Below are 24,018 nucleotides of genomic sequence, written 5' to 3'. Positions count from 1 at the left end.
TGTCTACATCAACGACCATTTAACCAAGAAGACGGCAGACACTGTCAGAAAAGCCCGCATACTGAAAAAGCAGAACAGCATTCAAGCAACTTGGACTTCAAACTGCAAAATTTTCATCAAGCTAAACGGATCAACACCAGAGGCAGCAAAAGTACGCATCATCAGGGATGTCAGAGAATTGGACAAGTTCAATGCATGACCCCACGGATAATATCACAATAAGGGAGAACAACACAAAAAGGTAACGGACAAACTCAATAACCAACTAACTGGATGTACTGAAAACTTGGTAACACTTTGGTATGGGGAATGTAGTCACCATTAATTAGGTGCTTATTAGCATGCAAATTAGCAACATATTGGCTCTTAATTGGTCATTATTACGTACTCATTAATGCCTTATTCTGCATGGCCTTATTATACAACCAGTAAGCCATTAACTATGAGTTTTCCCTCTATAACCTCAGAATTATGGCTTATTAGTAGTACCATCTCAATATGCTTTGCTTAGTATGGCCTTTATAAGGTGGTAGTACCACAAGAAGAGTTATTCTCCCTTACTAACACTTAATGAATATGCTCTGTTCTTACATAACAAAACACAAAACTACAAGTGTTCATAGTGTTAAATTACTGTAAATTAAGTTTTTGTTACTTAGAATATGTTCCCCATACTAAAGTGACATCTTGATCATTACTAATTCACTAGTAATTAAGTTTTTTTATGTTCCCCATACTAAAGTGTTATCGAAAACTTTCATGACAAGTTTGGGCATTAACAGTCACTCATCTGCTGATTACGAAAAGCTGGACTTGAAAACCTTCAAATATACGGATCATAAACCAGAAGACATAGAAAATGACATTGACCCTGAAAATAACTTTTATAACAACACAAACGGTGATTGTGAATACCATACAGACGACCACTTTAAAAGAAATGTAAATATGGATGGATCAATATCAATAATTCACGTCAATAGTAGGAGTCTTAATTCAGACATTTCAAAAATCTTAAGACAACGGGATAAAAAATTCACAGCACTAGCAATACCTGAAACTGGCCTTAATGAGGGACAAACTGACATGGTGGAGATCAAGGGATATGAAATCTATTTCATTAACAGAACTCAAATCAAAGGGTGGGGGGGTGCATTATTCATAGATAAAAATTACAGAAGTTATCGTGTTGGTAAAATGTAAATTGTTTTGGATAATATCATGGAGTGTATCACAGGAGAAATAGACATGGGGAAATAAAAAAATATACTAATTAGCTGCATTTATAGTAAACCTGGCTCCTGCATTGACACCTTTAGAGAAAAGTTATCAGAACTTTATACCAACATAAATAACAAGAAAATGGTTTTTATCTGTGGGGATTTCAACATTGACTTGTTAAACCCACAAGATGACAATTCAACTACAGAGTTCATTAATTCCATGTACAGTACCAGCCTATATCCCTCCATCACAAGACGACCAGAATAACAATGCACAGTGCAACCCTAACTGACAACATACTGACCAACGCCACTGACCGTGAAGCAGGAAGTGGAATAATAATAGAAGACACTGGTGAACTTCTGCCGGTCTTTGCAATAATCCAGAGCTGTACCATGACCAAGAAAGATATCAAAACCTTCAAAATGACACATAACACAAGATGCTATCAATTATTTTAAAGACCTAATGAAACATGAATGGAATAAAGTTTATGTAGAAGACACAAATGAGGCCTATGAATCATTTCTGTCCATTACAATAACGCTGAATAAAAAAAATTGTCCACTAGTAAGGAAAGTAGGTAAACAAATATATGCTGAAAAACCATTGTTAACTAAAGGAATACTAAATGCATGTAAGAAGAAAAATTTATTATATAAAAAAATGTTAAAGAAAAGAACAATAGAAGCTGATCAAAAATATAAGATATATAAAAACAAATTAACAAGAATTATGAGAATCAGCAAACATTATTATTACAGCAAATTGCTAGAGGACAACAAAAACAATATTAAACAAACATGGAATGTATTAAATGACATTATTAAACAAGGAAGTGGGGAGGCAGGATACCCTAACCATTTCCTGACTAGTAATAATTCAACTATTAATGACATGGCCATGGTTGCAAATGAGTTCAATAATTTTTTTTGTCAGTGTTGGTCCTGATTTGACTGAGGAAATTGCAAAGACCGGTAGTGGACATAATGTGGAAAGCAAGAAAACGTCCGTTAAAGAATCCATATTTTTAAGGGGAACAAATGAAAAAGAAATTATTGACACAGTTAAAAATTCCAAGAACAAGAAGTCCACTGACCGGAATGGAACAGACTTGTTATGGTCAAAAATATCATCGAATGCATTGCAAAACCTTTGTCTCACATCTGTAACCAAACCCTACAAACCGGTGTTTTTCTATACAAAATGAAAAAAGCCAAAGTTATACCAATCTATAAATCTAGTGATAAACACGTCCTTTCAAATTACAGACCTGTTTCCTTGCTTCCACAGTTCTCAAAAATACTAGAAAAAATACACTTTACAAGAATACATGACTTCCATCACAAAATATCATGTACTGTATGATCAGCAATATGGTTTTAGAGCAAACAGAACAACTTCATTTGCACTTATAGAATTTGTAGATGAAATAACAATGGCAATAGAAAACAAAAAATATGCAATAGGGGTATTTCTGGATCTAAAAAAAGCATTTGACACCGTAGACCATGAATTATTACTGAAAAAACTACAATCATATGGAATTAGGGGAACTGCACTCTCCTGGTTAACCAGCTATCTAAAAGACAGATGTCAATATGTTGAATTACAAAACTTCAAGTCTCACCTATTGAAAGTCACATGTGTGGTCCCCCAGGGCTCAGTGTTGGGACCATTACTGTTTATTCTGTATATAAACAATATTTGTGAAGTGTCTGAATCTCTGAAAGCCATTTTATTTGCTGATGACACAAATTTATTTTGCTGTGGGGATCATCTGGATCAACTCCTGGATATAGTGGAAAAGGAACTGATGAAGTTAAAGACGTGGTTTGATGCTAACAAACTAACATTGAATTTAAGTAAAACAACATTTATAATCTTTGGTAACCGTAAAATTAACTCAATCAAAAAACTCATGATTAACTATGTAGAAATAGAAAGAGTGACTGAAATTAAATTTCTTGGGGTAATAGTGGACAATAAATTATGTTGGAAACCACATATAAATTATACCAAGGCTAAAGTATCCAAATCAATTGCAATACTATTCAAAATCAAAGATCTTCTAAATCAAGCTTCACTTTACACCTTGTACTGTTCCCTCATACTTCCATACATCACCTACTGTGTGGAAGTGCGGGGGAACACATATAAAACCAACACCGATTCAATCTTTATTATTCAAAAAAGAGCCATAAGGATAGTAAACAAAGCCAATTACAGAGAACCAACAAACCAACTCTATCAAACTAAAAACACTAAAATTCAAAGATCTGGTGGACTTTAAAACTGCTCAGATCATGTACAAATTGTTAAATCATAAAGTACCCAGCAGTATCCAGGGGTTGTTCCAGTTGAGGGAAAGTAATTATGACCTGAGAGGAATATGTACGTTTCAACAAAACCCAGTAAGGACAAATGCAAAATATCATTGTGTCACAACCAAAGGGGTCAAGATATGGAATAATTGCAGTGATGAAATGAAAACATGTGAATCAATAATCAAATTTAAAAGACTCTTTAAAAATAATATTTGGAACAGATATGGGATGGAGCTGTGACATCTTGTTTGCGTTGTTCTTGAGTTGTTTTGATGTTGCTCTGCACTTGCTTTGTTCTTGTTGTGTTGAATGAATGATCTTTGTATGGTTTACTAGACGTCATGGTCACTGGTGGTAGATGATTGAGTTTTCATTTAAATCACACAGTTCACTCTTGAAATACTAAAATAGAAAAAGGGGGTAGGACTAGAAAAGTTGTTTTAACTTCTGCCTACTCCTTTTCGAACTGACGAGATTTGAAACAAATGTTTGATGATGATATCGCTTGTTTGTTTTGATTTTTTTCTCTTTTGTTTTCTTTTATTATACATTTTAATTTTTTTTAACGTTCGAAATAAACAAATATACTACTACTACTACTACTACTACTACTACTACTATGTGGTATATCTAAGCAACGAGTATAGGGTTTATCTAGACAAACCAGGCAAAAACACATGGTACCCACGAGAGCCACAAGCGCGTGTGCTGAGCAGTTGCTGATTCAGAGTACTGGCACCTTTTTGATTCCAATTCAAGCACTGGGCAAGACGGTATGATGTTTTGCTTGAAGAAAAAAGTTGCAAAACTTGAAATAAAGATGACAATCGTGATTCAGCCGCAACTCAGCCTTACAAGCAGTATATTAAAAAAAAACAAAAAAACTGGAGGAAATTTCAAAACATGTTGCGACACCGTTTTAAAACCAGAAATATTTATGAAAATTCTGTTGGGAGATATTTTGATCCTATTTCCGCCCCGAGTCAAAAGTCTACATTACATCACATTGTTCTCATCTTAGCATGAATTTTTTCATCTGGCTCCGTTGTATTTCTGAAGGAACAAGCCAATATCCTCTGTGAAAAACATCATAAGGTACACAACTGCCCTTGTCTACTACTTTTTATCACAGAGGGGGGAAAAGCGTGATGAAACAATATTTTCAAAGCTAACCTGGTAGTTTCCATCATTACGTAAGAACTGTCCTGGGTTTGGTATGGGGGGCCGCACGAACTTCTTCAGTGTGCAAACCCTGCGAGAGAACGACACAGTTGAAATGACAGCGACAAATTGTCCTTGAACAGAATTGAAATGTGAGAACGAGGAAAAGATGGAACAGTGCTGAGTCATAAAATAAAGGCAGTTAGGATCCCCCCCCCCCTTTTCTCCCCAGTTGTATCCGGCAAATTACCCCACTCTTCTGAGCTGTCCTGGTTGCTGCTCCACCCCCTCTGCTGATCAGGGGAAGGCTAGTCACTACCACATGCCTCTTCCGATACATGTGGAGTCGCCAGCCGCGTCTTTTCGCCTGACAGTGAGGAGTTTCACCAGGGGGACGTAGCGCGTGGGAGGATCACGCTACCCCCCCGAACAGGCGTCCCGACCGACCAGAGGAGGTGCTAGTGTAGCGACCAGGACACATACCTATATCCGGCTTCCCACCTGCAGACACGGCCAATTGTGTCTGTAGGGATGCCCCGCCCAAGCTGGAGGTATCTTTTTATGTCTCTTGGAATTTTTCTCTGCTGCTTACCAGATGTTTTCGTCTCTCTTGCAGAAGAAGACACCGAGAGACAGTAAAAACACTGCACCTACGACAGAGCCCACCAAAGTGTCCCATTCGAGAATATTAGGGTCATCTGTAAAAAACACACAGGGTAAGGTCTATCAAACTAGTCAAGTGTATGCCATTTTCAGGATAGGATTTGCATGCCAGTGTGGTTGTTCTCTCGCCTTTTCCTTCCTATTTCTATTTCTATCCATTTAGTCGACTTGTCCCTTCCCCCCTCTTTCTCCCCCAATTATACTTGGCCAATTACGCCACTCTTCTGAGCTGTCCACCCCCTCTGCCGATCCGGGGAGGGCTGCAGACTACCACATGCCTCCTCTGATACATGTAGAGTCGTCAGTTGCTTCTTTTCACCTGACAGTGAGGAGTTTCGCCAGGGGGACGTAGCGCGTGGGAGGATCACGCTATTCCCTCCAGTTTCCCCTCCCCCCCAAACAGGCGCCCCGACCGACCAGAGGAGGCGCGAGTGCAGCGACCAGGACACATACCCACATCCATCTTCCCATACGCAGACACATCCAGTTGTTTGTAGGGACGCCCGACCAAGCCAGAGGTAACACAGGGATTCGAGCTGCTGATCCCTATGCTGGCAGGCAACGGTATAGACCGCCACACCACACCACGCCACGCCACTGGACTCCCCCCACCCCACACACACACTCTTAAGTGGGTCGAGAATGCAAGGAAAACCGGACCAGCGCCAGTATTGAAGGTGCTATCAGTGCATTTGTAATCGCACAATGTTTGGTCTGAATGAAGATCTCACATTTCATTTATCGTGAGGGTATGAACATGATCTCCGAAGTCAACACACATGGAGGAAGCACTGCAACTTTAATTAATTTCTGGCTGGCTGAAGAAGATGTATGCTTATGTTTATGCGTCATCTCCGGCAACGAATGCAGCCCAACAGAATCCACCTCTTAACTCAAAAGTCAAGTCAATTTCATTTGTATAGCCCAAACTCACAAAACAGAGGGCTCACAGAAAAGACAAACGAAGGCAAAAAGAATTTTGTCTCAGCGTCTGTCCAAATTTAACCACGATCTGCCATGGCCACCATTGTTTTGGAGGGGAATGAAACACACAATGACTATTGTGCGGTGAATTACTGCACATCAACTACCATGTCAGCTCCTGTTCCCGCACACACACAGCCAAGTTCATCTGCAAAGGAACATCAGCGGTCACTAGGGCTGCAGGATTATGGCTAAAATGATAAACACGATTATTTTGCTTAATATTGTGATCACAATTACTCATCCATTTTGGAGAAGGAAAACGTTTTATTAAGCATTTGAATCAACAGATAACTGCTTTCACATTCGTAATGTATTCCATAAACCTATAAATCAATAAACATTCAAAATCTTTTTTTTTTTTTCATCCGTCATCAGCCGCTTCTCCAGGGTCGGGGCACAGTGTTAGCAAGCTAAGTAGGGCACTCCAGATGTCCCTCTCCCCAGCAATGCCCTCCAGCTCCTCTTGGGGGATCCCAAGGCATGCCCAGGCCAGATTGGACATGTAGTCCCTCCAGTGAGTTCCGGGTCTACCCCGGGGTCTCCCCCCAGTTGGCCGTGCCCGGTAAACCGCCAACGGAAGACGCCCAGGAGGCATCCTAATCTGATGCCCGAACCACCTCAACTGGCTCCTTTTGATGGGAAGGAGCAGCGGCTCTACTCTGAGCTCCCTCCAGATGTCTGAGCTCTTCACCCTATCTCTAAGCTGAGCCCAGACACCCTACGGAGGAAACTCATTTCAGCCGCTTGCATCTGCGATCTCACCCTTTCGGTCACTACCCAAAGCTTGTGACTATAGGTGAGGGTTGGAACGAGGATTGACTGGTAAATTGAGAGCTTTGCCTTCCAGCTCAGCTCCCTCATCACCACAACGGTCTGGTACAATGTCCACATTACTGCTGATGCTGCACCAATTCATCTGTCAATTTCCTGCTCCATCCTACCCTCACTCGTGAACAAGACCCCGAGATACTTTAACTCATTCACTTGAGGCAACAACTCATCCCCAACCAGGAGGGAGCAATCCATCATTTTCTGGTAGAGAACCATGGCCTCAATCTTGGAAGTGCTGACTCTCATCCCGGCCATTTCACACTCAGCTGCAAACCGCCCCAGTGTGCTGGAGTCGCATTCTGATGAAGCCAACAAAACCATGTCAACTGCAAACAGCAGAGATGCAGTTCTGAAGTTCCCAAAACGGACACACTCCTCACCGTGGTTGCTCCTTGAGATCCTGTCCATGAATATCACAAACAGAATCAGAGACAAGGGACAACCTTGGCAGAATCCGACACCCACCCAAAACGTGTTGACTTTGTGCCGAGAATGCAGACACAGCTCTCACTTTGGTTATACAAGGACCGGATGGCTTGTAGCAACTGCCCCGGTACCCCGTACTTCCACAGTATCCCCCACAGAGTGCCACATTCAGAATCTTCAAATAAAAATACTTTCTTCACACCATAGGAAGCTTAACCCATTTTGAATAATTGCCCCTGCCCACGATCAAGTAATTGCTCAAGCCAATATCAGAATCGCGATTAATATACAATTAATTGTGCAGCCCTAACTGTCACCATCTCTTCTGAGCAGGACTTGTTATTAGCGGCTTTTGCTCACATTAACGACCCAACCGAGCGTGAGCCCAACTGGGTTAAGCACTAAAATGGGGAGTGACATATTGTGTTAATATTGGCAGGTTGAAAACCAAGTGCGCGGCACTGTTCGGGATTATATGCAGTGGTTGGATTGCAAAGGCTGGAAGACTGGCATGACTTGCTTTGCAGTCATCAGAGAGATGATTTGGGTCTGGAGCAGGACCTACCACATTGTTTAGCAAGAACAGAAGTAAAATCAAATCCATGAGCTCAACTTTGTTGTGAGTTGAAACACTGATGGGCAGGTAGGTGTTGCTGTGCTCAGCCCTGCATTTAGTGACTGATGATATGAACTGTGTGACATTACCTGGTGCCTTTTCCTTCCCCACAGCCGAGACCCATTTTGCTGTGGGGCTCCATTCACTCCAGACAGATCTGCTCCAATCTTCGCCTGACTGGACTCGAATCCGTGCCTCATACCTTTTTCCCTGTTCCAGCAAGTCTGGATTCAGCTCCATTTGGCAGACTGGATTACATTGTTCTTTAGTTTTATTCCTCTCAGAGGCATCCTGAAAAAGGGGAAAGTGTGTGAATTTTAACAAAGACGTTTTTTGTTCATTTTTTTAATATCCGTTTTTGCCTGTTCTGTTATTTTCTTATTTCTGGTCTTCCTCTTCTGTCCTTCCATATGATTATCATTATTAGAGACGTATTGGAGACGCATCATATATCATATATTATCACACACCGATCAGCCTAACATTAAAATCACTTGAGGCCACTGCCATCGGGGAATACCGTTGCCATGAAGGGGTGTACCTGGTCTCCCACAATGTGTAGGTAGGTGGTACGTGTTAAAGTAACATCCACATGAATACCAGGACCCAAGGTTTCCCAGCAGAACATTGCCCAAAGCATTACAATGCCTCTGCCGGCTTGGCTTCTTCCAACAGTGCATCCTGGTGCCATCTCTACCCCAGGTAAACGACACACACACCCGGCCATCCACACGATGTAAAAGAAAATGTGACATCAGATCAGGCCACCTTCTTCCATGCTCACATGCCCATTGTAGGCACTTTTGGCGGTGGACAGGGGGCATCATGGGCACTCTGACTGGTCTGCAGCTACGCAATCCCCTAATGCAGCAGGCTGCAGTGCACTGTGTGTTCTGATACCCGTCTATCATAATCAGCATTAACTTTTTCAGCAATTTGAGCTACAGAAGGTCTTCAGTGGGATCGGACCAGATGGGCTAGTGTATGTTCCCCATATGCATCAATGAGCCTTGGGTGCCCATGACCCTGTCACTGGTTCACCAGTTGTCCTTCCTTGGACCATTTTTGGTAGGTACTGACCACTGCATACCAGGAAAACCCCACAAGACATGCTGTTATGGAGATGCTCTGACCCAGTTGTCCAGCCATCTCAATTTGGCCCTTGTCAAAGTGGCTCAGATCTTTACATTTGCCCATTTTGCCTGCTTACAGCACATCAACTTAAAAGAACTGACTGTTCACTTGCAGCCTAATATATCCCACCCCTTGACAGGTGCCATTGTAATGAGATAATCAATGTTATTCACTTCACTTTTTTTTTTAAATCACCTGTCAGTGGTTTTAATGTTTTATGTCTCAAGTGCCTCTTGATTGTGTTTGCTGTGTAGCACTGTTGACCTGTAAAGCACCGTAAGATGAGCATGTTTGTTAAAAGAGAGCTTAATTTAAAAAAAAAAAAATTAAAATATTTCTCTTAAAGAGTGACTAAACCCCAGACCATTTTAATGAGTTTGCTGAAATTTAAAGGTTAAAAACCATCCATCCATTATAAGAACCGCTTATCCAGCTCTCAGGGTTGCGGGGATGCTGGAGCCTATCCCAGCAGTCACTGGGCGGCAGGCAGGGAGACACCTTGGACAGGCCACCAGGCCATCACACAGGGCTGACACACACACACACACACACACACACACACACACACACACACACACACACACACACACACACACACACACACACACACACACACACACTCTCATACCTAGGAGCAATTTAGTACGGCCGATTCACCTGACCTACACGTCTTTGGACTGTGGGAGGAAACTGTAGCACCCGGAGGAAACCCACACAGACACAGGGAGAACACACAAACTCCACACAGAGGACGACCCTCAAGGTTGGACTACCACGGGGCTCAAACCCAGAATCTTCTTGCTGCGAGGCAACCGCGCTAACCACTGTGCCGCCTTGTTAAAAACCATCTAAAATTTAAAAACATGGCAGGCTGGGTGTCTGGGTAGCATAGCGGTCTATTCCGTTGTCTACCAACATGGGATTTCTGGTTCAAATCCCCATGTTACCTCCGGCTTGGTCGGGCATCCCTGCAGACACTATTGGCCGTGTCTGCGGGTAGGAAGCTGGATGTGGGTAAGAGTGGGATAATTGGCTATTTATGTACAATTGGGGAGGGAAAAAAAACATGGCAGGCTAGTCCTGATACTCTGTGATGTTAGCATAGCAGGATAAACACAGCTGCACACAAGAATAATGAATCTGTTGAATGTAGGTTTGCCAAAGAACCAGCATTGACAATACTATTGACAATTGCTAGTGCTGGCTCTATCTATCTGTCCTGTCTATCAATGCTGGTACATGTGCTGGCACAACTAAATCAAATAAACCCATGTTATTGGCTGCAGCTATGTTTATCCCGCTATGCTTGGTAGATGTGCTGGACAACTAAATCAAACAAACCCATAATGTTATCGGCTGCAGCTATGTTTATCCCGCTATGTTTACATCACAGAGTACCAAGACCAGCCTGCCATGTTTTTTAAAAAAAAGATAAGGCCAGTGTATTTTAATGTTTTTTGTACTGCTGACATAGTCTATGGAAGACTGAAACCAGCAATGATTTTCTCCTATTCACCAGCAGCCGTGTTGTCGCCAATGTCAGAGGTGGTGACATTATGCAAGCTATTGAACTCTGTTACATTCCAAAAACCAGTTTAACCAGGTCACAGAGCTGTACACCTGTTTTGTCCAACACAACACATCCTTCTGAACGACATGGGCATTGTGGTTTTCTCTGAACGTGTTCACAGATGGCTACAGTAACACATTTTTGTATGTGAACAAGACACAGCACATGCCCAGGAACTTAGTGATGCGCCGACATGAGAGGAACACAGGCATGATTTACAGTACTTGCTCGATGAAACTGAAACAGTAACTTTTGCATTTCGGTGCATCTTCTAATTTCTCGTTACCAAATCTGGGTGGGAATAATAAACTGTTCAGTAACCGGTTGTTGAAATATACATATAACATGATTATCAACACATCACAAATTCAATTCCCCCCCCCCTCTGACCCAGTCTTATGCAGCTAGTGGGTGGAAACCATCATAAATCCTCAATTCAATCCAATGACAACAACAATGCCGATGATCAGAATCTTTTCACAAGTAATGGCTATAAAGGAAGGCTAAAACCTACTGGGCAACTCTAAAATGAGATTCTGTGCCAACAATTACACCAATTAATACAATACAGCAAATGTTATGGCAGGTGTCTACCATAGGACGTTGGGAAAAGCTAGTCTGGTCAAATTTATTTTCATAAAAGGTTGTAACTGGAAAGGCTATCTTCAGAAATAAATGTCAGCCTAAAGTAAGTATACCAATGTTACACAGCGGACAATGTGGCATCTGGAGCTGCTGGGTCATTGTTTTGACTCTATTTTATTTAGTCTACTCAGCAAAGTCAGGGTGTGGTGTCTCACAGGTAGGTTCACCATGTTCGTCACCTCAGAGCTCCTGTAATATCAGGTCCAGGATGTCCCATTCAGCACCTGCATTCTTCCTCAGTTAGCATCACTGAACAAAGACCACAGCTGCTCCACCAATCTCCAGTAGTTCAAGCTTGTGCCTGCATATTAATTGCTGGTGTAGTGTCTGCACTCCTTGCCTTTAGTCTTTCCCTTTCAGTCCTTCGATATTGTATTCCCTCTTGGGAATAATCAGGCTCATATGAATATGTTTGAATGGGTCCACCACATCGGACCTTTTCATCTTCTCCAGTGTCATTTTTTTCTTCAGAATTGTCATACTATTAAGAGTCTGATCCAGACATTAGCCAGCCGCCATACCAACATGTTCCCTGGCTCTGCCGAATGACGGAAGCTAAGCAGCTGTGGGCTTGGCTAGTACTTGGACAGAATACCTCATGGGAAAACTGAGTTGCTGTTGTGGTGTTGGTGGGCCTGTAGGGAGCAGTATTCCCTCTGATCCATCCATCCATTATCTGAACCGCTTATCCTGCTCTCAGGGTTGCGGGGATGCTGGAGCCTATCCCAGCAGTCATTGGGCGGCAGGCGGGGAGACACCGTGGACAGACCGCCAGGCCATCACACAGGGCCGACACACACACACACACGTTCGTACCTAGGGACAATTTAGTACGGTCGATTCACCTGACCTACATGTCTTTGGACTGTGGGAGGAAACCGGAGCACCCAGAGGAAACCCACGCAGACACAGGGAGAACATGCAAATGCCAGACACAGAGGACAACCCGGGACGACCCCCAAAGTTGGACTACCCCGGGGCTCAAATCCAGAACCTTCTTGCTGTGAGGCGACTGCGTTAACCACTGCGCCACCGTGCCGTTCCCCTCTGATCCTAAAAAAATAATAATAATAATAAAAAAAAATCCCAGTGCAGTGACGGACACTGTGCTGTAGGAGAATTAAAGATCCTATGGTACTTATCGCAAAGAGTAGGGGGGGTTCCCTGGTGTCCTGGCAAAATTCCCAACCTGGCTCTCCATCTGGCCACCTAATCACCCCCCCCCCCGTGTAATTCACTCAATGATGGCTGCCGTGCATCACCCAGGTGGTGCTACACATTGGTGGCGGCTGAGGTGAGTCAGCCCCTCTTCTCTGTGAAGTGTTTTGGGTGTCTGGATAAAGCACTATATAAATTTAATCCATTGTTATTATTGTTATTTGTGCTAAGAATTTTGTGCAGAGTTAAAGTTATAAATAAGTGGGCAGAATGCTGTAGCTTGTAATACTGCCTGTGTTACTGTTCACTCTTGGCGGCACACTGCTAAGTTGCGTTTCCAAAGACAAGAAACTTGTCGCTGTGGCTGTCTGTGAACACGTTCAGAGAAAACCACAATGTCCATGTCGGTCATACTGAAGAGTTGTGTTGGACAAAACAAGGGTACCTGTGACCTGGTTAAGTGGCTTTTGGAATACAACGGAGGTCAGCGACTTGTGTCATGTGTCAGTCTCTGACATTGGCTACGACTTGGCTGCTGGTGAATTAGAGGAAGTCATTGATGGTTTCATACTTCTCACAGACCACGTCGACAATACAAAAAAAAACACACAATACATAAAAATTCACCGGCCAGAACCTACAGATGGTTTTTAACCGGTAGTTGTCAGCAAACTCACTAAAATGGTATAGGGTTTAGTAACTCTTTAAACTACAGGTAATATTTTTTTATCTACATATATCTTTTTCACACATCTCTCTCTCTCTTATTCAGTCACTCAACAACTCCTTAGACTCTCTCCCTCTCTCGCTCTCCCCAGATACTGGATAGCACCCGGATGTGGCCACTTCAGGCAATGATGCAGCACCGATGGCCTTCTTCTGGCCCTGAAAAAATGGATGTGACCCTGAAGTGGCCCGTGTGGTAAATGGTGAATATGACCCAAATATCACAAAACAAATATGGGCCACCTTTGGCAAATATGTGGCACATGCGGCATCGCTATGGCTTGGTTCTGGCCCAGATCTGGCAAACAGGAGCGGACCGCCCAAGTGCCATCATTCCACGCAGTATTTGGGCCGGATGAAAGTGTCGGGTGTGGGACGGGTCCGGGCCACAGCAATTTTGCTATCTGGGGCGCACACACACACACACACACCTACCTTCCAAGACTGAGCCTCTTGTTTCCACTGAAAGTGAAAGCTGTACTGTGTGATTCCAATGTACGAAGGTGCCCCCGCAGGCCAGGATATGGTGGTTAAATTGACATCTGGCACTCCAGGAGGTGTCAGCTTTACTGCATAATTAAATATGCACACACACAAACACAAGCATACACAGTGAGATATAGAATTTTTTTTAAATCTCCAGATGTAGTATTTTTCTACCCCCCCCCCCATTTAGTTAATGAGATATTTTTTTTGTACAGAACACAATACAGATTGTACATTATACTTACTGTGGCAATTTGGTTTGTACGTTAAGCTCAAGCTGTAATTCAGAGGCTTACAAGTCAGGCGAAGTTCCTGTTCAGTAAAGGACATAAACGCCTGGAAAAACAATCACAAAACTGTCAGGCGGGGCAGAGACTGGTTGGAGAAAACTTTTTTAACAGAGGTTTTTGTCTGTTGGTTCTGGGTTTTGCGCTCAGTCGTTTTTCTGGGCTCTAAAACGGATTCTTCCATTGCGTACACAAGTTACACATGTTAAGGTCATAACTACCAGGTGTACTTGTCAGTATAGTGACACTCTCAACAGAGGGATAACAATGCTGCATTCACATGGAATCCAGTACACGACAAACCGGAAGTCATTACTGTGGATGAGAGCAGGACGGTAAAGTCACACGACACCGGCAAACACTGCCGTGCTGCGTTCACATGGAATCTAGGCGATGGTAAATGGCAGTTGGTAAAACAGGAAGGGGCGTCTGCGTAGCGGTATATTCCGCTGCCTACCAACACAGGGATCGCCGGCTTGAATCCCTGTGTCCCTGGTTCGAATCCCCGCGTTATCTCCGGCTTAGTCGGGCATCCCAACAGACATATTTGGCCGTGTCTGTGGGCGGAAAGCCGGATGGGGTGTGGGTCCTGGTCGCTGCACTAGCACCACCTCTGGTCAGTCGGGGCACCTGCTCGGGGGGAGGGGAAACTGGGGGGAACAGCGTGACCCTCCCATGCGCTACGTCCCCCTGGTGAAACTCCTCACTGTCAGGTGAAAAGAAGCGGCTGGCGACTCCACAATCGGAGGAGGCACGTGGTAGTCTGCAGCCCTCCCTGGATCAGCAGAGGGGGTGGAGCAGCGACCGGGAGGCAGGCATGGCGTTATGGGTGGGCCCGACGGTCCTAGGCCCGCCCACTTTTCACCAGGCCCACCCTACAATTGTCCTACCCCCCCCAAAAGTTTTTTTTAATTTTTATTTAGTCATAAATGACTCGAAATCAGCCAATAATCGCATGATTTTGTGCTAAAAATAGTCTTTATAAACAATTTTATATGTTGATGTTCATGCGCAAGCAAGTTCATGAGACACGTGATGTGATGTTCAACGCCGGCGGGATAGGCTAGGCTAGTTCCAACTGCCATACCAAGCGTTGCTTTTTTTCACGAAAACATATAAGCGGTCGGCTATGCTATCGTATGTGGGTGTAGGCTATGGCGCAACCAACTTTGTTTAAGTTCTTTAAACGTGCACGAACGGTGTCAGACTCGGAGTCGTCCACTGCAACCAGGAGATGACCAAGAGTTGGTATCCACAACTCCACGCTCTTCCTCTCCACCACCGTCTTGTGATCATAGAGATGTGTAGACTGCGATTGATAGTGATTGATAATGAGCTCTAGTAGCATGTCTTCACATGACAGATAACGTTATGAGCGAGTTCTGAATACTGGCTCGCTGCTCTGCTCGCGTTACTCAGGCGTTCCAATTCAATTCATTTAAACCTCCTTCCCAAAGGGGACTTTGCATGCCCTACGCAACGCTGTAGGGCAGGGGTCCCCAATTACTTTTCATAGCGGGCCACTTTTAAAACCACGGGCCACTCAACCTCCAGCAGCATGTTGTTCGTTAGTTTGTTTCGGTGTCGATACGTTGCAGGTATTACAATTTAAACAGAGATTTTTCATCTATTTTTCGATATATTACTAGTCTTACTTTTACTAAGAAATTAATTATTTCACATACAGTAGTGGCCAAAAGTTTAGTCCGGGTGCCGAATTTTTTATTTCCAAAAAAAATTAAAAGGTTTTTTTTTTGGTAGGGAAATAAAAAAAAAAACTTCCTTCTGGCATTTCTCCAAAAATGATCGCAGACCATAAATCAACCCGTGACGGGCCGGACGTGGCCCGCGGGCCGCCTATTGGGGACCCCTGCTGTAGGGCATGGGCAGCACACATCTCACGTCGTTTCCTCCTCCGTGGCTGATCAAAAGCTCCCCACGACACAGGTTGCAGAAAACTCCAGCCAAATCGCCACTGACAGGTTTAACCCACTTATAATTCTCTTCCCACTGCTTATTGTGTGTACACAACCTTTTCCTTTTCGGAGGACCCGAATCGCCATCTACACTTGCGCTCATTCCCCCGCCACAACAGGATCGAGAGGAAGAGACGAGTAAGCTACACAAACGGGCCAGTTAGTTTAAAATGATGCTGCTTTCCAACTGAGCGCCACCCATCGGTATTCCCACACAGCACACATAGGCCAGATTTAAAGGCAGTATACGTGTACAGTTGTGTTCAAAATAATAGCGGTCCAACATCACTAAGCAGATCAATCACTGTTTTTGGTAGAAATTATATTTCTACATGGCAAATAACTTACTAGTAGGTGTAGTAGTGTAATAGAAAACCAACAGACCCAACAGTCATGACATGCATGCTGCTGATTCTGTGTAATTGAATCATTAATTGAAAGGGGCGTGTTCAAAATAACAGCAGTGTGGAGTTCAATCAGGGAGGTCACTCAGCTGTGAAAAAACAGGTGTCAAGCGGGTGGCCCTTATTTAAGGACAAAGGCAGCAAATGTTGTACATGCTGGTTCTAGTGCATTTCTCTCTGAAAATCTGAGTAAAATGGGTCGTTCCAGACATTGTTCAGAAGAACAACGTACTTTGATTAAAAAGTTGATTGGAGAGGGGAAAACATATAAAGAAGTGCAGAAAATGATAGGCTGCTCAGCCAAAATGATCTCAAATGCTTTAAAATGGCAACCAAAACCTGAAAGACGTGGAAGAAAACGAAAGACTACCATTCGAATGGATCGAAGAATAGCCAAAATGGCAAAGACTCAGCCAATGATCAGCTCCAGGGAGATCAAAGAAGGTCTAAAGTTACCTGTGAGTACTGTAACAATTAGAAGACGCCTATGTGAAGCCAAGCGTTCGGCAAGAAGCCCCCGCAAAGTCCCACTGTTGAAAAAACGACATGTGCTGAAGAGGTTACAGTTTGCCAAAGAACACATTGACTGGCCTAAAGAGAAATGGCGCAACATTTTGTGGACTGATGAAAGCAAGATTGTGCTTTTTGGGTCTAGGGGCCGCAGACAGTTAGTCAGACGACCCCCAAACACTGAATTCAAGCCACAGTACACTGTGAAGACAGTGAAGCATGGTGGCGCAAGCATCATGATATGGGGATGTTTCTCATACTATGGTGTCGGGCCTATTTATCGCATAACAGGGATCATGGATCAGTTTAAATACATCAGAATACTTGAAGAAGTCATGTTGCCTTATGCCAATGAGGAAAAGCCCTTGAAATGGGTGTTTCAACAAGACAATGACCCCAAACATACCAGTAAGTGAGCAGCATCTTGGTTCCAGACCAGCAAGACTAATGTTATGGAGTGGCCAGCACAATCCCCGGACCTTAATCCAATAGAAAACTTGTGGGGTGACATCAAAAACGCTGTTACTGAGGCAAAACCAAGAAAGGCAGAGGAATTGTGGAATGTAGTCCAATTGTCCTGGGCTGGAATACCTGTTCACAGGTGCCAGAAGTTGGTCGACTCCATGCAACACAGATGTGAAGCAGTTCTCAAAAACAGTGGTCATACAACTAAATATTAGTTCAGTGATTCACAGGAAAACTAAATCTTCAAGCATTTTTCAGTTTATACAGTAAATGTTTTGAGTTTGTAAAGAAAAATGCAGACACTGCTATTTTTTTGAACAGCCTAATATTCCTTTTTCTTCACTTTCTGTAAAGGAATAACAAATTTGATAATTTTTTTTGTTCATGTTTTGATTTGGAATAGAATGTGCAGTGTTCCCAATGCATTTGCGTGTATGGAAATAAAAGCTATTTTAAGGATTTTGAGCTTTACTCACTTTTTTACACACACTGCTATTATTTTGAACACAACTCTGTGTGTGTATATATATATATATATATATATATATATATATATATATATATATATTCAGATACGGGACGACGGGACGAACCACTTTTGATCTAAATACGGGGTGACCCGGCTAATACGGGACAGTTGGCAACCCTGTCAGCTGAGGAAACTCAGTGTTTGGTTGTTATCTGTGCATCTTCCCGAGTTTCAGGTAAAACTAGAGAGTAGCACGACAAAGAGCAAGCTGTATGGCGAATTAGTAGAAGAGACGGCCAAGAACGGGTTCACTCGAAGGCAAGAACAAATTATCAACAAGTTAAAAAAAACTTAAGGACTACAGAGACGATTAAAAAAAAAGTTGTCCAAAAGTTGAGCTGGATGACATAATAAAATGATGCCATATTATTGCTAGCTAGTGTGTGTCAGTGGGATGTAGCTAATGTTTACGCCCAGTGTGCAACGCATCAAGTCCCCCGTTGATGACGTACAACGGTTAAGCTAAAAACTGGTCGAAACGCGGGCCCGTTCGCCACACAACACCAAGGTTATCAGAATCCTGAACGGAACCGGTGCCTGGACCAGAGCTACTTTGGTCGAAAAAGGCTAACAGAGACGCATTCATGTGACGAACACAAGCCGACTCCATCCCCTCCCGAAGCAGCACCGCCAATGTTGCTGCTTCATTGACTCCGGCCATAGTCGGATCTGACGAGACCGGGGCGCGAACCCCGGTCCCCAGTGGGCAACTGCATCGACACAAAGCCAATGCTTAGACCGCTGCGCCACCGCGGAGGCAAAAAGTGAAAATATTTTAAATTTGAGCGGTCTGTTGTTGCCTGCATAATCTGCCGGTGTCATGTGATTTTACCATCATGCTCTCATCCACAATAACGACTTCCAGTTTGCCGTTTACCGGATTCCATGTGAATGCAGTGTAAGGTGTCAGGGTGAGGATGGCTGTGGTGAGGAGGCTGATGATGAAGATTGAGGATGACGATGACACGAATGCTGGTGCTGCTGCCAATTTCATGATTTCTTAATTGGCTTGCCTCAGTCTGTTGCTTTAGCTGTATCTCGCTGGTTATCTAGTATTATTCTTTGTTCTGTGGATTGTATTACCTGCTCCTGACATACGGGTAGCATGGTTGTGTCACCTGAGTCACTGCATAGCATTTTAGTGTTTTGTATTCTGGGCTTTTTATCATTAATGTATTGTTGTTTCCTGTGCTCTGGGTTGTCTTGCCATGAAACCAGTTGATCAATTTGTGATGAATTAAAGGAAAATTAGTTTTTTATTGTAGTATTTTTCAGTGGCAGCTGGCTAGTACAAGGCGCTAGGGCGCCGCCCCCTTCAAACATCAAGAGATGAAAATCTACTTAAACATCCATCCATTATCTGAACTGCTTATCCTGCTCTCAGGGTCACAGGGATGCTGGAGCCTATCCCAGCAGTCATTGGGCGGCAGGCAGGGAGACAATTTAGTATAATGCAAATAATGATGGAATAAAAGTGTTTTTCAGTCTGTGAGCGCAAGTCAGCAGCCATTAAATATTGGTTCCACATGGTGTTTGGTTGATTTCTGTCTGAATACATATACTTCCTGGGTGAGGGGCACCGGCCAAACGATACCTTATGTAAGCCCTCAAACTTGTGGCGAGCAGGTGACATGAGGCTGCTGTCTGATTGGTTTCTTCAGATTTTCCTTGGGGTGCAGTTCTGTGTGCCCCAGACACTCCCACTTTTATTGGCAGTGAACTAACATTGTTTTAATTTTTTTGATCTAATGTGATTGGACAATTCTCATGGCTGTCAATCATGTTCACACCCACCATGACGCCTCGTCTCGACTGTCAATCATCCACCGTCTACGAACCCTGATAAAATCTATAGGCTACATTGTCCTTCTTAATAACTCGGTGACTGTGTGGACATTAAAGCAGCCGTCAGGTGTGCTGCGCCAAGGTAAATTGCGCATTCATATTGATTTTTATAGTAGTTTACGTACCCGCCTCATTATGGAATTGTTGGAGATGAGCCCAGACAAAATTAAAAGTGAAATTATGTAATTAAACACCAGAGCTGCAACTTGCAGAACTTGCAACTTGCAGCTGTGGTTTTCTGAAACTCACGCGGGTGATACCCAAGATCAGGGAGCATCTTCTCAGGGCAGGTTTGAAGGGGTCAAAGGGCTCCAGGTCACAGGAGGCATTGTAGGGAGACGTACTGAACAAGTAAAAAAAAAAAGTTTCTCTGACCCAAACAGTGTATATAGCATTTGATCTACTCTATGCATGTACACATGTATCTGATTATTTATCAGGTTGTCTTTATTTATTTATTTATCCAATAAGTTTTTCCTTTCCTTACCTCTTCGCTGGTTTTTTTGTGAACATTTTCCGTTTTCTGAAGGTGTACAGACTGCAGGGTGCGTGGTTGTTCGCGCTATTCCACACACATGTGATGTTGTTATTGAAGTCATTGACACAGCTGAGACCTGTAACAGAGAGGAGTTTCCCAGTTTGTTATCTCACATTTTTTTGTTTTGCATTTTGTTATGAATCATTAATTTTTCACTTTTTGCAGTCACATTTTAAACGGGGGGGGGGGGGGGACTGCAAGAGCAGGACCACAACGACACACTTGTCATAAATGCGAACCGCTGCAGTTTTTGAGTCCACGTGAGATGACTTGGACTTGGGGTTTGATGAATTTGCATTCAGTAAACTTGGGAAATCAAGAAGTGAAAATACTGAATCGTTAAACAGTGTTGATAACAGAGAACCCTTGTTTATTTGCCTTTTTTTAAAAAAAATCCATATTATCTAAACTATCCCAATCTCAACTCAGTTTGTTCTGAGCAGAACCAATATTTTAACATTTCTGTTCTTGTGTTATGCCCAAAACATATGGTTCCTAAACCAGTTAGGGCAAAATAAAATAATGGTTTTTATATATATATATACTTCTAAAATGAAAAAATATAAAAGGCAAAATATTAACACAAATTTCATGGGCCCTGATCCACACTTACAATGTACATTGTAAGTATCATTTGTAAAAATTTAAAAAAAAATAAATTAAAATTGTACAAAACAACACTACTGTGGTGCAGTCGATGCACATCATGACACTGACGTCATATACAGAAAGCCGAGAATTAATAACACATTTTGCTTTCATCACCTTTGTTAGCTTATATTGCCATATGAAAATATTTCAATTATAACTACTAAGTATTGACTGTGGACATAGTGGGGGTGCGGGGGAGCTGGTGCAGGTTTTTGATTGAGGAGGAGACGGCAGTAGCAGCAAACATTGATATCGTACGTAACTGAATGAAGGCAGGCCAAGACATGACGTAGCTCCAAAGATATTTGGGAGTTTGGCGGCGATGAAGACACATTCGGTTTCACGCTAAATATCATATGGAACAAAAAAACTGACGTCATTAACCGGTAATCGAGATTTCAAATTAAAGTTGCTGTTCCAGAACAATTAGAGACAAATTGTCTTCAATTCTGTTTTAGTTCCGAGGAAAATAAAGTTTGTTTCCAGCTTTTGTTTTTGTTTCTGGAACTGGATTGGAGCCTTATTCAGCACACTGGCCAGTTTTTCCAGAGTTTTGCCGGGGGGACATATAGCATGTGGGAGGACCATGCTATTCCCCCCAGTCCCCCCGAACAGGCAGCCCGACCGAAAAGAGGGGGCGCTAGAGCAGCGACCAGGACACATACCCACATCCGGCTTCCCACCCACCCATGTGACCCCCTCTTGGTCGGGCGTCCCTGCAGGCACAATTGGCTGTGTCTGTGGGTGGGAAGCCGGATGTGGGTATGTGTCCTGGTCGCTGCTCTAGCGCCCCCTCTTTTCGGTCGGGCTGCCTGTTCGGGGGGACTGGGGGGACATATAGCATGTGGGAGGACCACGCTATTCCCCCCAGTCCCCCCGAACAGGCAGCCCGACCGAAAAGAGGGGGCGCTAGAGCAGCGACCAGGACACATACCCACATCCGGCTTCCCACCCACAGACACAGCCAATTGTGCCTGCAGGGACGCCCGACCAAGAGGGGGTCACATGGGGATTCGAACCGGCACCCCCGTGTTGGTAGGAAATGGACTAGACCGCCACGCTATCCAGACGCCCTTCACACTCGAATTCTAACTACTCACTAAGAAGGTCTCAAAATTCAGTAAAACTCCAGCCAAGTTGAAACAGTGGTTGCAAGCAGCTCACAGAATAGGAGGGAAAGGGGAACTTGCAGTTGGCCTGATCTTAATTTGTTCATTTGCCTGAAATTGTTATTTTTAGAAAATGTCTTGGTTTTCATTTTTAAGCTTCACTCAAGCGTCACTAAATACATTTTATCTTTAGACCCCTACTATTAATTTGTTTCATTGCATCCACCCCCCTTTCCCCCACAGAGACGGATGAGTTAACCATGTGTATGCCAGTAAATGAGCGCGTTCCCTTTCTGGGTCTGCGTATTGCTTTGCATCTAATAACAACTGAGCAAAGTTGGAAATTAAACATCAGCAAGTAGCCAAATGGCAAGTGGATTTGTAAATCTGCATGGTCCACCAGCCAATTTTGCAAGTAGCCAAGCAAGAGTCTATTCCTTTGAGATTAATGCAGTCCAACAATGTTATCCTTTGCTACACAAACAAGCTAAGAAAGCTGCAACCCCCAAGTAGCGTTTAGCCATGTATACGATTCATTGCTCTGGCTGATTTGACAAGTACACAAGGCGGTAATGATCACTGACTTTCATGTGATGATCTGCTGGGACAGTCATTGGCCTGGAGACTTGGAGACATGTAGACTTCAAGGAGAATGGGAAGCAGAATCAGCTGAAAAAACGTTCCACCTGGTGTCCTCATGATGCTGCACTGGATCTGAAGATCTCAAATCAACAGCTATTTTTCCATGCAGGGGTGCTATACAGTTGCACTGGTGGGAGAAACAGGAAAACCTGAAGATGGGAGAGGGGGATGTGTGCAAAGGGGCTGGATCTTGCCGGTGAGTTTGGTGCCCTTCGGAGTCCCTCAGTGCTTCCTTCTTCTTCTCATCCTACATGGGAGAAAGACATTTAACCGGTGAGATGACCCAGCAACACAGGAAGAGAGATCTATGTGTGTGTGTGTGTGTGTGTGTGTGTGTGTGTGTGTGTGTGTGTGTGTGTGTGTGTGTGTGTGTGTGTGTGAATTCACCTGCTTGGCTTTCCAGTTTGTAGTGTTTGCTATTTAATGCTTGAAATGGTCCCAACCATAGAAGCACCAGTATTCAAAGACAGACAGACTGACAGACAACCAAACTATCACACACCATCTACTGTGCACAGACCAACATGGATATGCCACACACACTCACACATATACAACACTTCAACACACAACGCATCACTTACTGCCTGTCACGAAAGCACTTTGTAAATCTGGACTATGACAGTGCAACAGTGCACAGCACCTAGTAGTACACCTGCTGTCTTGCCAAGACACCGGATCTCTCTTATAAAACAATGGGGGTGGGGGAAAACATCGGCAATGCAATACATATCACCCTCTTTTCGCTCCACCTCTTCAACGGGGGGGTGTTACATCTTAAGAGTCTGAAGCTGCTTGGTACTCAGCTGCTTGGTACTCAGCGTCTTGCTAAAAGGTCATGGTGGAGGCTTGAAGCCCACACCATCCGGTGTAGAAATAGGTTTTCTAAACAGTATGTCGCCCTTAACAACTCAGCCTCACAAAAACAAATGGGTGAAACTACTTTTCACTGTTACTGACTACTTATTTGGATTTCATATAAACACTACTGAATAATGGACTTTCTGCAGTGCTGCTCAGATGGCCAGTCATGCATAAGAAAGCCCTTTGAGTGGCTGCTGCAGCTAGAAAAGCACTATATAAAATGCAACTTGATTGATTATGATTC

The 24,018-nt window shown here is 43.4% G+C and overlaps 1 protein-coding gene and 1 long non-coding RNA gene across 3 annotated transcripts in view; one reads left to right on the top strand and one right to left on the bottom strand.

Annotated features, from left to right (window-relative positions):
* The window catches only part of LOC130112693 (uncharacterized), a 65,611-nt gene that overhangs the window by 4,810 nt on the left and 36,783 nt on the right, over nucleotides 1-24,018 (bottom strand). For both annotated transcript variants that reach the window (XM_056280154.1, XM_056280155.1), the window contains exons 4-11: nucleotides 22,853-23,157; nucleotides 20,458-20,584; nucleotides 20,220-20,313; nucleotides 14,200-14,290; nucleotides 13,904-14,037; nucleotides 8,325-8,526; nucleotides 5,305-5,410; nucleotides 4,725-4,803 (exon numbers count right to left, since the gene is read on the bottom strand). In XM_056280154.1, coding sequence (XP_056136129.1) covers nucleotides 4,725-4,803; nucleotides 5,305-5,410; nucleotides 8,325-8,526; nucleotides 13,904-14,037; nucleotides 14,200-14,290; nucleotides 20,220-20,313; nucleotides 20,458-20,584; nucleotides 22,853-22,967 — 948 coding nt within the window. In that variant the 5' untranslated portion in view covers nucleotides 22,968-23,157. The remainder of the gene's footprint in view (nucleotides 1-4,724; nucleotides 4,804-5,304; nucleotides 5,411-8,324; nucleotides 8,527-13,903; nucleotides 14,038-14,199; nucleotides 14,291-20,219; nucleotides 20,314-20,457; nucleotides 20,585-22,852; nucleotides 23,158-24,018) is intronic.
* Nucleotides 222-8,088, top strand: LOC130112694 (uncharacterized). The gene is made up of 3 exons (XR_008810250.1): nucleotides 222-241; nucleotides 5,329-5,428; nucleotides 8,059-8,088. It is a non-coding gene; the product is annotated as an uncharacterized LOC130112694 (long non-coding RNA).

Source organism: Lampris incognitus, chromosome 5 (genome assembly GCF_029633865.1).
Source record: "Lampris incognitus isolate fLamInc1 chromosome 5, fLamInc1.hap2, whole genome shotgun sequence".
Classification (NCBI taxonomy): domain Eukaryota; kingdom Metazoa; phylum Chordata; class Actinopteri; order Lampriformes; family Lampridae; genus Lampris; species Lampris incognitus.
Note: the sequence above shows the minus strand (reverse complement) of the source record. Positions and strands in the feature narration are given on the sequence as shown.